The sequence below is a fragment of the Perognathus longimembris genome, chromosome 13, assembly GCF_023159225.1.
Source record: "Perognathus longimembris pacificus isolate PPM17 chromosome 13, ASM2315922v1, whole genome shotgun sequence".
NCBI classification, from domain to species: Eukaryota; Metazoa; Chordata; class Mammalia; order Rodentia; family Heteromyidae; genus Perognathus; species Perognathus longimembris.
The window spans coordinates 12,969,992-12,984,223 of record NC_063173.1 but is presented as its reverse complement, the minus strand read 5'-3'; the positions used below and the strand labels follow the sequence as shown (position 1 = coordinate 12,984,223).

At 41.3% G+C, this 14,232-nt stretch overlaps 1 protein-coding gene and 1 non-coding gene across 3 annotated transcripts in view; both read right to left on the bottom strand.

Annotated features, from left to right (window-relative positions):
* Stim1 (stromal interaction molecule 1) overlaps positions 1-14,232 on the bottom strand; it is a 156,433-nt gene that overhangs the window by 24,194 nt on the left and 118,007 nt on the right. For both annotated transcript variants that reach the window (XM_048360543.1, XM_048360544.1), the window contains exon 4: positions 4,271-4,382. In XM_048360543.1, the coding sequence (XP_048216500.1) occupies positions 4,271-4,382 (112 nt within the window). The remainder of the gene's footprint in view (positions 1-4,270; positions 4,383-14,232) is intronic.
* Positions 7,422-7,523, bottom strand: LOC125362766. The gene has a single exon (XR_007213081.1). It is a non-coding gene; the product is annotated as a U6 spliceosomal RNA (small nuclear RNA).

Here is a 14,232-nt window from a genome sequence, read left to right as displayed (position 1 = left end):
AAAGGCAAGAGGACCTAAGTAAGATCATGCACCTCCTAAGGAACAATTTTAGCTCTTAGTGGCTGTTCCCCTTTAAATGCTAGAACACAGAGTCTTTATCAATAACGTCTAAACAAGCAGTATTGAGGGACACAAAACAATACCAAGAATCTGCATTTTCTTTCTCCTGATGCCCACCATTTCATAACCACTATTCCTCCTACGGACTACTCACTGATGACAATTCCCATGCTTAACTAAAATTTCTCCTATTCTTCCACTTGCAGGAACTATCCTCTATATATGTCACCGTGTTTCATTACGTGTAATAAAAACATTCTCTTGTCCAGTCCAGACTAAAATCTCATGACATTTGGCCCAGCAATACATGGGATTTCTGTTTTGTTTTGGTTTTTTGCCAATCTTGGGCCTTGGACTCAGGGCCTGAGCACTGTCCTTGGTTTCTCTTTTGCTCAAGGCTAGCACTCTGCCACTTGAGCCACAGCGCCACTTCTGGCCGTTTTCTATGTATGTGGTGCTGGGGAATTGAACCCAGGGCTTCATGTATATGAGGCGTGCACTCTTGCCACTAGGCCAGCCCCTACATGGGATTTCTGAACTGCCTAATTCTAACACACTGTCATCCTATATCAACCTGCTGATGACAAAAAATGAGCTAGTCTCTGAGTCATTACAATGTAATTTAGTCCCAAAAAATTACTGTAATTTTTTCTGACCTTTAACCACAATGTCAATGATAACTTTAATATGTCAGAGTGTGTCAACAAGAAAATGACCTAGAAAAATTGGACTTTGTTTCTCTACTGCTGGAACACAATGGGTACAGGAGAAAAGGAGTATAAGATATGAAAGGTTGAAAAACATCTGTCTGAGACATATAAAGGAACCTTGAATACTACTGTTAGATTGGTGCTCTTTTCTGATTCATAGCTTTATTTTCCCGCTAGAAGAAAAGCTCACATCACAGTGTTTGGTTTACAGTCCTGTCTAAGCATGTAGGAACAGCTATTTCCTTTCCTGGTCTTAGAAAGCCATCAAGCCCACCACCAAGAGGGACAGTGAAGCAGTGTGATTAATTAGGAAGCATGCAAGAGAGCTGGCTTCTGATCCCCACACTACTAGTGACTCACTTGTCTGATAAGCTGTTGGGTCTCTCTCCTACGACCTCAGCTTCCTTCTATGTAAATGTATGTAAAATTAGATGCTTCCTACAATCCTGGAAGTTCTTTGGGCTTCTCTTTACTCTTTACATCACTTCTGCAAAGTGTGATGGATTTTTGTCTGACCAAAAATAGAACATTTCAATATTGACTGCAATCTATTTCTCAAAGATATGTATGAAGTGGAACACTGTGTCTATACAATGAGAGAAAAGAGAAAGGAACTAGCATTTACTAAGCAACTACTGTGTAATGGATATTGTTCTGACATTTTACATTTAAAAAAAAACTACATTTGGTCCTCACAATAACCTTAAGAAAGTAGCTATCTCCTGGCACCACAGTTGAAACCTGTAATTCTAGCTACTCAGGAAGCTGAGATCTGGTTTAAGCGCAGCCTGGGAAGAAATCTTGACATCTGCAAGATACCATCTCAAAATTAACCAGCAAAAAGTAGAGGTGGGGGCTGGGGATATGGCCTAGTGGCAAGAGTGCTTGTCTTGTATACATGAAGCCCTGGGTTCAATTCCCCAGCACAACATATACAGAAAATGGCCAGAAGTGGCATTGTGGCTCAAGGGGCAGAGTGCTAGCCTTGAGCAAAAAGAAGCCAAGGACAGTGCTCAGGCTCTGAGTTCAAGCCCCAGGACTGGCAAAAAAAAAAGTAGAAGTGGAGGCATGGCTCCAGTGGTGGAGTAGTAGGCTAGTAAACAAGCTGAGCAAGGTTCAAGCCCCAGTACAGAAAAAAAGAAGAAAAAGAAATGAAAGCAGTACTATTATTAGCTCCATCCTGTAGATAAGAAACTGAGACTGAGAGTTGAGTACCTTGCACAAAGTCACATATAAGCAAGCAATAAAAGCTGAGAATAAACTCCAACCTGCTGTATTCTTCCTGTCATACCATCCTACCTAACTGTGGGCCCAGAACCACCCTTTCTCCTCCTTGTGCATAGAAAGGGACTCCATACTTCCTGCTGTCACTGAGGTGCCACAGCTTGCTATTTTCCACTCCTCTAACTCAGCCTGGCTGGACCTGCTCTTAGCTCTAATCCTAGCTTCAGAAAAGCCAGGTGAATTCGTGACTTTTTAGCCTGTGCTTTGCAGTTTTAACACAAGTCATAACCATTACTTTTAATTAAATTGCCCAAGAATCCACAAGGCAATACTGCTATATCCATGAGTAACAAGAGAAAAGCCTACATCCTGAAGTTTTATAGTCATTTATTAATTTCATTGTCTCTTCTGATGAATACACACTTCCTCTAGGGAGGGGCCAGGTCTAACAGTCTCTTTGTCTTCAAGTTTCCAGGAGCATGGCGTATCATACGTGTATGTGTGAACTTTTTTTAAAAAGAACTAAATTGAATACAACAAGGAGGCCTATTTTCAATTACATGATACATGAGGAAAGAGAAGTGGGGGAAAAAAAAGGAGGGGCACTTAGAACTAGGCAGACTTTGGTTCAAATGCTAGCTCTGCCACCTACCATCTTGGATAAATGAGACTTAATGGGGGCTGGGTATATGGCTTAGCAGTAGAATGCTCACCTTGCATGCATGATGCCCTGGGTTCGATTCCTCAGCACCACATAAACAGAAAAGGCCAGAAGTAGTGCTGTGGCTCAAGTGATAGAGCCCTAGCTTTGAGCAAAAGAAGCTCAGGGACAGTGCTCAGGCCTGGAGTCCAAGCCCCAGGACTGGCAAAAAATAAAATGAAAAGACTTAATGGAGTTCAATTTGCACACTCAAAAGACAAAATAGTAATTCCTTCCTCCCAAAACTGGTAGGAAAGCACTCTCCACACAGAGGTAGAAGCACTGGGATTATTACTCTCTCCAGAGTAGGACAAGGCTGTGAAGAGGAGGCCGTAGGTAGCAGAAGGGAGGACAGCCAGCTTAGTCAGGTAGGCGTGGACAGCAGCTCTGGGTAGCTCAGTGGCTGCAGTCGGCAGTGTACAGGCATTCCAATGACTTCCACTTTCCCCTTTTTCTTTGCTGAAGCTCAAAACTAGATGCCTCTACATGGTAATACATAATGAGAACTTAACAGATGGTAAAACTTGTGAGGGCCAAGGAAAATTGTCATCTATCCCCAGGACCCAGGATCCAGCACAAGTGCTTAGTGTAGAATGGGTACCTAGTACATGCTTGCTGAGTGAATCAGTAAATAGATTAAGGACTGAATGACATTTGATGCTAATTTGACATAACAACAAGTCTAAGCAGCACTCCAACCCTCTCCACTCGTAGTCCAAACCCTATTGAACGGTCCTAGAAAGTAGGCAAGGAGTTATGACATATGTGTTACACAGGTCATTCCAGAGATGAGTGAAATAATGGGCCTCAGCGTGACTTCTGTACCATTTTCATTAGGGTATTTGGATAGCACAGGAGAGGCTAAAAAAGCCCTAAGACAAGAAGAAGGAAGAAGGAAAGAAGAGAATAAAGGAGGGAAGGAGGGAGGGAGGGAAGGAGGGAGGGAGGGAAGGAGGAAGGGAGGGAGGGAAGGAGGGAGGGAGGGAGGGAGGGAGGGAGGGAGGGAGGGAGGGAGGGAGGGAGGGAGGGAGGGAGGGAGGGAGGGAGGGAAAAGAATAAAAGAAGAAGAGGAGAAGAAGAACAACAACAGCTGCTGCTGCTACTGTTGCTGCTGAAGAAACAAATAATGCAAACTGAATCTATTGAATCCATTACACATCTAAATTCATACCACAGTTTAACCCCTAACTAGCCATGTTATGAACTTTTATTGGAAAAGTTATCTAACCAATTTCATCATCTACATACAATGATACCCACCTTCAGGACTGATGTAAGAATTAAATGAGATGCTATATATAAAGTGTTGCGTAGACTGTACTCTGGCATGTACTAAGCATTCAATCAGTGGAAGCTCTGGAACAACTTTCGGGGCTGATAGAAATGTTAAATGAGAGAACGAATGCCAAGTGCTCATTGTGCTTTATAAAAGCACACAACAGACGTGTGAAGGGGAGATGCCTGCAGACTATCCCACCACAGGTAAAACCTCACTTAACCAGACAGGACAACCTGGAGGCATACCCATCTCACCCCACTCCCCCCATCTTCAGTAAAATCCAGCCCCCCTCCTAACCTTGGCATGGCATGACCACTGAGCTGCAGCTTCCGGAAGGTCTCCTCATACTGAGGCAGCTCCACGTATGTGATCAGCCATTGCACCACCTCATCCACGGTCCAATTGTACACTGTGAAAAGAGACAAGCACACCATGACTCCAAACGATCAGGAACTACTTACACTTATTGTTATGGTCAAACTGATTTTAAAATTTACCACTTTGTGTCTTTTACATATTTCTTACCCATAACATCCTCAGTATGAAAAGAGTATACACTGTAAAAGTCTGCTTATATGAAATCCTAAAATGACAAATCTAAAGTATAGGTTATTGGCTGTGTGAAGCTAATTATGACCCTGAAAGTATTTTGGGATAATTCAGTACAGTGATGGTCATTCAAATTACAACATCCACAAGACTCATTAAACTGCATTTTAAACAGGTCTATCTACTTGTGGTATTGCAATAAGATTGATCTTGAAATATTTTTAATCATAAATGTGACCAGGATTGAAAACTATTCATAAAGCATATATAAAAATGCCCACTTAACACCAAGCACACAAGAAATTAATTAGAAAAGATCAAAACTAAATAATATCAGTGAAGCATGAAATTTAAAAAACTGGATAAAGGGGGCTGGGGATATGACCTAGTGGCAAGAGTGCTTGCCTCATATACATGAGGCCCTGGGTTCAATTCCCCAGCACCACATATACAGAAAATGGCCAGAGGGCTGGGGATATAGCCTAGTGGCAAGAGTGCCTGCCTTGGATACACGAGGCCCTAGGTTCGATTCCCCAGCACCACATATACAGAAAACGGCCAGAAGCGGCGCTGTGGCTCAAGTGGCAGAGTGCTAGCCTTGAGCGGGAAGAAGCCAGGGACAGTGCTCAGGCCCTGAGTCCAAGGCCCAGGACTGGCCAAAAAAAAAAAAAAAAAAAGAAAGAAAATGGCCAGAAGTGGCGCTGTGGCTCAAGTGGCAGAGTGCTAGCCTTGAGCAAAAGGAAGCCAGGGACAGTGCTCAGGCCCTGAGTTCAAGCCAAGGACTGGCCAAAAAAAAAAAAAAAAAACTGGATAAAGAAATATGCATAGAGCAATGAAGAGAAAGAGAATAATTACCCAGCAGTTTGGAGGCAACCTCAGGAAAGATGTTGAACTGCAACATAAAAGATAGGAAGAGCCTATCGGTATGTGAAGGAACTTATGGAAGTGTGCAATACTTCATAAGTGTGAGAGAAATTGGTACTTGCTATTAGAATGAAAGTGAAAAGAAAAGATGTGAAGTTGGATTTGCCTAGAATATGGAATTCAATGACAGGAGAAAGTTGAAGACATGTCATGAAAGGTCTTGCCTGCCGTGCTAACACGGCTACTGGGATTGTCCTGAAATAAGCCTGCCTCAGGTTGCTCTGGCCAATTAAGTGAGATTCACCCCCTTTTTGGGCCAGAAGGTACAGAACTCACCATGCCTCACATCCATTGTGAACTTGGTATAAAGCCTTTGGGCAGTTTATAGTTATTCTTTTATCTAATGTTGCTGGACAGAGCTGCACTGCCAAAGAAGTAGCAGTCACAAGTGGCTCTTTAAATGTGACTTTATGAAAAATAGATTAAATTAAAAATTCAGTTCCTCCATGGCTCTAAGGGCTTCAAGTTCACAGTAGCTAGAAGTGGCTAGCGGCTACCACATTGGACAATACCAATCATACAATAGCTTCATTATTATTGGAAAGTTCTGTTGGATAACACTGATACAGATAATTTACTATGAGAATGTCTCAACTATATATCCTTATTTTGAAAATAACCTACAAGTCAAAACCAAGAGTAGAGTTGGATTATATAAATATATAAGGTACAGGCTCTCAATTTTGGTGGGCAATTTGCATTTGAGTTTTCGATTGTGCTCATGTAGAATAGTTATAATAAAAAGTATTTGCCTGAATTTTAGAACATGATTTCATATAAATTATTATTTATTTATTTTTTTTTTGGCCAGTCCTGGGCCTTGGACTCAGGGCCTGAGCACTGTCCCTGGCTTCTTCCCGCTCAAGGCTAGCACTCTGCCACTTGAGCCACAGCGCCGCTTCTGGCCGTTTTCTGTATATGTGGTGCTGGGGAATCGAACCTAGGGCCTCGTGTATATGAGGCAGGCACTCTTGCCACTAGGCTATATCCCCAGCCTCATATAAATTTTTAATAATCAAAATCTAAACAGAACTACACTATAATCCAGCTCTATCACTCTCGGGCATCTATCCAAAATATTACAAATCAGGATAGAGTAAAGACACTTGTACATTCACGTTCATTGCTGCATTATTCTCAATATCCAAGATGCCCTAGAATGGATGAGTGGATCAAGAAAATGTGATACATATATACAATGGAATTTTACTCGTCGATCAGAAAGAATATTATGTCATTTTCAGGGAAATGGATGGACCTAGAAAAATTATGTTAAGAAAGCCTGGCTCAGAGAGACAAACAATACATGTTTTCTCTCCCATGTGGAACCTAGGTCTAAAATATAAACATAGGGGCTGGGAATATGGCCTAGTGGTAAAGTGCTCGCCTCATAGATATGAAGCCCTGGGTTTGATTCCTCAGCACCACATACACAGAAAAAGCCGGAAGTGGCACTGTGGCTCAAGTGGCAGGGTGCTAGCCTTGAGCAAAAAGAAGCCAGGGACAGTGCTCAGGCCCTGAGCCCAAGACCCAGGACTGGCAAAAAAAAAGTAAAATAAAATATAAACATATCATATACGCTATATACATATACACACAAATTCACTAAAGGATCATATACTTAGAGGTAGAGTCCAATGGTGTTGTTAGTTGTTCTACTGAACAACTAACAGTTTAACAAAATGAATATCAGAAAGCTGTAACATATTCTGGGTTGGAGGAGAGAACTTTGAGAGGTACACAAATGAGGGAGGAAGGATGAGAAAATACAGTCTGTATATTCAACGTACATTATGTAAAAATTAAACTATGTAACTTGAGAGTAGGGACAGGATGGGGAAAGACAGGAGAGGAACAATGGAAGGCATGACATGGATCAAGGGGCATTGTACTCATAGCCTGACTTCTAGAACTTAAACTCCTTTGTATAACTACTTAATTTTAAAATGTTATCAATCTCAAATTTAGGGTTATTAAAAATGTGGAATGCTTCATGAATTTGCATGTCATTCTTGATCAGTAGTCATGATTCTCTGGATCATTCCAATTTTAGTATACAGGCTATTTAAGTAAGCACTCAACTTGAAGTAGTTTAATACAAAAGAACCCATATATCAAAACTAATATTTTGCTGGGGATATGGCCTAGTGGCAAGAGCGCTTGCCTTGTATTCTTGAAGCCCTGGGTTCGATTCCCCAGCACCACATATACAGAAAATAGCCAGAAGTGGCGCTGTGACTCAAGTGGCAGAGTGCTAGCCTTGAGCAAAAAGAAGCCAGGGACAGTGCTCAGGCCCTGAGTCCAAGGCCCAGGACTGGCAAAAAAAAAAAAAACTAATATTTTATACAAATATATTTTTATAATTACAATCCAAATGTTTCCCACTGAAAAATATAACCCACCTAAAACTACCACATCCCCAGAGAGAATGTCAGAATATAACATGACCACCTACTTATAATCTACTTGATAACACTATGACGGACAAGAGTCATTTGTACCACCAAGCATATACCCTTCCCCTTACAATGGCAGCAGTACTCTAAAGTTATTAGGCGAACCATTCACTTCCTGTTCTCAGTTAGCATGTTCAGGGAAAGCTAAATCAACCATGGAAGTAGAGCATATAACTCAGGTTCAGTCCATCTTGCTGCCTACAATGCTTGATTCAGAAATGAGCATATAACCCAATCTGAATCTAAAGAAAATTAATTTCATGATTTTTCCTGACCCACAGCAGAGCAGACTTGCTCCTCCACTATACTGGTATATGACAGTCCTGAGCTATCATGTTAATGAAATCAAGAGAAGCTATCACATAAATATATGATAGTACTGTTCTGAGCATCTCAGATGTACTAAATCACTTATCTTCACCAACACAATATGAAATAGATACCACTTTACCCTCATTTTGAAGATGATGAAACTGAGGCACAGAAAGATTACATAACTTTGCAAAAGTCACCCAGCTAGAAATGGATAAAGCCAAGATTTGATCTCAGACAAACTGGCTCCATAGTCATGTTCTACATCATTATGGTAACAATCAACCCATCTACCTCTCCTCCCTAAGGCTGCTGGCAGCCTTACTTCAGAGGCAAAGACAAGCATAGATGAGTCCAGATGGCATCATGTAGGTCCTGAGTCAGAACAAGCCTGCAAACATCCCTATTCATAGATATTTCAGTTTTGTACAGTAAATTTCCTCTTTTGCTTACAACAGAGTGAGAGGATTTTCTGTCATAAAAGAAGCCAATTCTAACTGAACTAATTATTGACTGATCCTTCAAAACATGGCAAATCACATCATCACTAATACTTGGAGCACTATGGTTAATCATCCCTCAATGATTACAATGTTGTGATTTTTTGATAGATAACCATAAAAATATCCCTTTGAAGTAATTTTTTTTACCAGTCCTAGGGTTTAAACTCAGGACCTGGGCACTGTCCCTGAGCTGCTTTTGCTCAAGGCTAGCACTCCATCACTTGAGCCACAGTGCCACTTCCGGCTTTTTCTGTTTATGTGGTGCTGAGGAATCGAACCCAGGGCTTCATGCATGCCAGGCAAGCACTCTACCACTAAGCCACCTTCCCAGCCTCTGGAAATAATTTTTATACCTTTTGGTATTCAGCTCCATAGAAAGCAAACAGAAGACTATACTCTGTTAAAAGGCAACTGGTCATTAAGGGATGGAAGTGGACTTACTACACAAGGAATATGTTCAAGCCAAGTGGGGGTCAAATGAGATCATGATGTATTATACAAATCACAGTTTGCAGAAGCTGAAATAGTGAAAAACAGTGGGAGGAATGAGTCATCAGATGGCACCCAGTAATACAGACATGAGAGCAACTGAATTTCAGCAAAAAGTTACCATGTAATTGGATTTGAACTTTACTTACATTTAAATTATGAATCTGATTTCCCTTATATTTAAGTAAAAACTTTATATATCACCTTAAACCTCTATACATGTTTGCATATAACATGCTTTTAAATAACACGGTAAAAAAAATTTAAGTCAGAACTGCAGATCCAAAATAATTTTTTTTCCTAAAGAAATATGTACACTTCTCACATTTAAAAAGCACTGTGGCTAGAAAGAAGCCAAAACAGTTTTGAGGAGAATGATATGGTGAGATTCATCCCCTACTTCCTTAGGATTCATATACAAAACTATCTTTCATAAGAATGTTGTCTAACATCCCTTTATCAGTCAGTAAACACTTAAGTTATGGATTTTGTCCTATTCATTTTTGCTCAGCCACTGTTTCTAAAATAAAAGCTCATACAGAGTGGCATCAAAGAAGCTGAATGAAGTAGTTCAAGACTATAATCTTAGCTACTTGGGGAGCTGAGATCAAGAGATTGCAGTACAAGGCCAACCTGGGAAGAAAAGTTTATGAGACCCCCATCTAACCCAGTCGTGGTACACACCTGTCATCCCAACTACAGTGGGAAGTGTAAAATAGGATCACGGTCTACTAACAACCTTATGCAGGAAGTAAGACTCTCAAAAAGAACTAGTGCAGGGGCTGGGAATGTGGTTACTGGTAAAGTACTTGCCTAGCAAGCATGAAGCCCTGGGTTCGATTCCTCAGTACCACAGAAACAGAAAAAGCTGAAGTGGTACTGTGACTCAAGTGGTAGAGTACTAGCCTTAAGCACAAAGGGGCCCAGGGACAGTGCCCAGGCCCTAAGTTCAAGCCCAGGATTGGCAAAAAAAAAAAAAAAAAGAGGAGGAGGAGGAGGAGGAGAAGGAAAGAAAGAAAGAAAAGAAAGAAAGAAAGAAAGAAAGAAAGAAAGAAAGAAAGAAAGAAAGAAAGAAAGAAAGAAAGAAAGAAAGAAAGAAAGAGAAAGAAAGAGGTGGAGGAGTAAGTTGGAGGGGCCTGAAGGCGTGGGGCGTGGCTCAGCAGTACAATGCCTGCCTAATGAGCACTGTGAAGCTTAAGAGTTCAAATTCAATGGGGCTGGGAATGTGGCTTTATGGTAGAGTGCTTGCCTAGCATGCATGAAGCCCTGGGTTCGATTCCTCAGTACCAAATGAACAGAAAAAGTGGAAAATGGGCTGGGAATATGGCCTAGTGGCAAGAGTGCTTGCCTTGTATACATGAAGCCCTGGGTTCAATTCCCCAGCACCACATATATAGAAAACGGCCAGAAGTGGTGCTGTGGCCCAAGTAGTAAGAGTACTAACCTTGAGCAAAAAGAAGCCAGGGACAGTGCTCAGGCCCTGACTGTAAGCCCCAAGACTGGCCAAAAGAAAAAGAAAAAGTAGAAAGTGGCACTGTGGCTCAAGTGGTAGAGTGCTAGCCTTGAGCTAAAGAAGCTCCGGGACAGTGTTCGGGGCTGAATTCAAGCCCAAGTACAGGCAAAGAAAAGAGGAGTACAATTTCAAGTAACACCCAAAAAAGGAAATTGGCTGTTGATAGCACATGCCTGTAATCCCAGCTCTTGGAAGGCTGAGAGGCCAGCCTGGGCTAAATAGACTCTCTTTCTAAAAAGAATATGTATAAATCTGGTAGAGCACACTTCATATCTGAGGTTATTCTGTCACTCTCATATTCTCATATGATTCAGAAGCATCTTATATGAAAAAAAATTGAAGGCAAAAATGTTCTAACCTCAAGGTCCTCCACAAGATGCATGTATGCTGAGTGGTAAGTGGTTATGGAGGCAGCTATATCCAGAGACATAAGAGATAAAAAGGGAAAGGTGTGAAGAAGGAGGAATGAAACAAGTGTAGTGTGCTCTGTGACTACATCCTACAAGACAAAACACCAGAAGTAGGCAAAGGGTGTGTTCCCAAACAACAATGCATTAGATAAAAAGAGAAAAATTAGTTTCCAAGAGATACTTTCAAGTTATAGGGCTTGGGAAAAGAGGAATAATCAAATTGGGGTTAAAGAAGTTTGGAGGAAAGTAGATGGCACTAGCTTATTGATAACAATGAAAATATGTCCTCCCACATTATAAATGTGGTCTTTGACTATGGTCCGGAGAGTCAGGTAATGAAGGCAGAGAAGAGTGATACACCTACATGAAGCAGACAGACAAGTGCTAGCCTGTAAAGTGCAGAAAACAACACACTATCACTGCTGCCACTGGAGCTCAGCCTAACCCTGCACAAAGTGGCCTTTCTCCCTGGTGGGGAGAGGAAAGAAGGCCACTATTTTTGTTTCTAGAAAGGCCTGAGGCCAGCGGTGCTTCAAGGGCCTTTTGTCTATTAGGAGGCTGTCTTACTACAAGTGCTGGCATATACAGACAAACAACTCCTGGCACAAAGGAACTCCTTTATCAGTACCCCTCCCAGGCAGCAGTCAGTTTAGCCCAGGGTTCTTAGCCTCTACACCAGTGATACTTGGGATGGAAAGCATGTCTGTTATGGCTTTTCTTATGCATTATTGCAGGCTTAACATCTCTAACATCTATCCACCAGATGTCAGTTGCATGCTGCCAGTTGTGACAATCGAAGATGTTTCCATGTATGGCTGAATGTCCTCTGGGAGACAAAATTGTACCCCAACCACTGCTCTAAACATGGCATTAAGGCATAGAGTCTCTAAGGAGGTCGCTATACTCCAATGCAGATGGACTCTGACTAGCCCCTACGTAGCTTAACCACAGGGAGGAGAGATAATGGCCTCAGTGTATCACTCCAAACCTCAAGACAGTTTTTGTTTGTTTGGTTTTTGCTCTACATATGATTCTGTTACCTAGGCAGCAGCCCTATCTAGGTAGGAATTGGCAACACAGTGTCATCCACCCACAGTCACTGTAATCTGAACAAAATAATCCATAACAAGTTGTAGCATATATATTAAGTGTATCTCAGGCAGCATAAATTCCAACAAGATTCACAAACAACAGTCCAGTGAAGCTAGCAGGACCTCTTGTTCCTAAGATTCAAATACCTAGAAGTTAAGGCTTGTTCTGCATTCTCATTCCAAAAGAGGAAATGGGGGGAAAAAAATCCCTGGATCAGAGTGAGGAAGAAAGCAACACCAAGTACAGAGAGCTCACTGTTAGCAAGAGGCTACAGAATTTGGCAAGGAGAGTTTATAAGAGAATACAGACACAGAGTCCAGATGACTTATGTCCAAATCCCAGGAGGACAGGGAAGCAAGAGTGGTATCTTGAAGTCACAAGCCTCCTCAAAGCCTGACCTGTGGCTCCTAGCCAGATCAAAGACTACATCACTAGGCAAAAAATGAACAAGGTTACATGGAATCAAAGAAGGCCAATCTCTGGAAATTTCATCACAGTCCTTCACAAGGGAGACCACACAAGATGACTAATATTACATTCTTATTATCATTTTTATTACTGTTAGTATGTGTAGTGCTAGGGACCACTGAGCTGAGGGGCTTGCACAGGGTAGGCAAACACTCTTAAAACTGAGCTATAACTCCAGCCCTTAGTTTTCTGAGACCTCATTACAAAGCCTAGACTGCCTTGGAACTAGGTGTGAATAGCCCAGACTGGCCCCAAACTCAAGAACCTACTGGTTCAGCTTCCCTAGAGATGGGATTGTAGGCATGTGACACTATACTGCACTTCAATCTTGATATAATCTGTAAAAATAACTTTTGAGCACACATTGCCAACACATGCATATCTGTGTATAAATTAGATTCACATACTGACATTAGGTAAACTGTAAAACATACATAAATTGAAGACAGAATAAATGCAAATACAAACTCTACAGTCTTTTTCAAATAAATAATGGCCATCTGTGGGTGATAGATCACATGCTAATACATCTTGTGGGTATTTACATTATGCTTTCTCACTAAGAGCATAGTATGTTCATCCTGCAGATTTCTTATAGAAGTAAAAAATAAATTATAAAAGAATGTAAAAACAAGCTAGACACTGGCTCACTTCTGTAATCCTAGCTGTTCAAGAGGTTGAGATCTGAAGATTGTGGTTCAAAGCCAGCCCAGGCAGGAAAGCCCCTGAGACTCTTAATTCCATAAACTACTCAAAAAAGGCTGGAAATGGTACTGTGGCTCAGGTGGTGGAGTACTAGCCTTGAGCAAAAGAAGCTCAGGGATAGCACCCAGGCCTTGAGTTCAAGTCCTAGGACTGACCAAAAAAAAAAAAAAAAAGTAAAAGCACCTATCTTATGCACGTGTGCAGAAATAACTACAGAAATGGATCTTCAGTTAGCTTCCAGATAGTAAATGAGTATCCTGGCCTCCATGTTACATCTCACAGGTAGAAAGGGTTCTTTCGGACTTAAGAACTTACTAGGCAAGCACTATACCCCTGAGTCAGCCCCAGCCCTGGGAAAGGGGCTTTTGTATTTGAGAAATATTTTTACATAAAGTAAATAAAACCTTTTAGTTTATAATGAGTTAACCACCAAAGAAGTATGCTTTGGTTATTTTGTTTGTTTAAGTGATCGGGACAGTATCATGGTGTGAACTCAGGGCTTTTTTGTTTGCTAGGTAGGTGCTCTACCAGTGCCTCCAGCTCTTTTTGCTGTAGGTTATTTTTTAGATAGGGTCTTGTGTTTTTGCCTGGGCCTGGTCTGGACTGTGCTTCTACTTATGCTTCTTAAGCAGCTAGGTCCACAGATGTATGCCACCATACCCAAATTATTTGTGGAAATGAGGGTCCTAAAAACTTTTGCCGGTGCTAATAGTAAACCACGAAAACTAAAGTTAGTGAAAAATGACAAATTTCTGAGCACCTGAGAGAATTTGATTTTTATTGTTAAATGTACTAGAATTTGAAGCCGGAAGATTTTGATTTCTACCCTATCTATTAG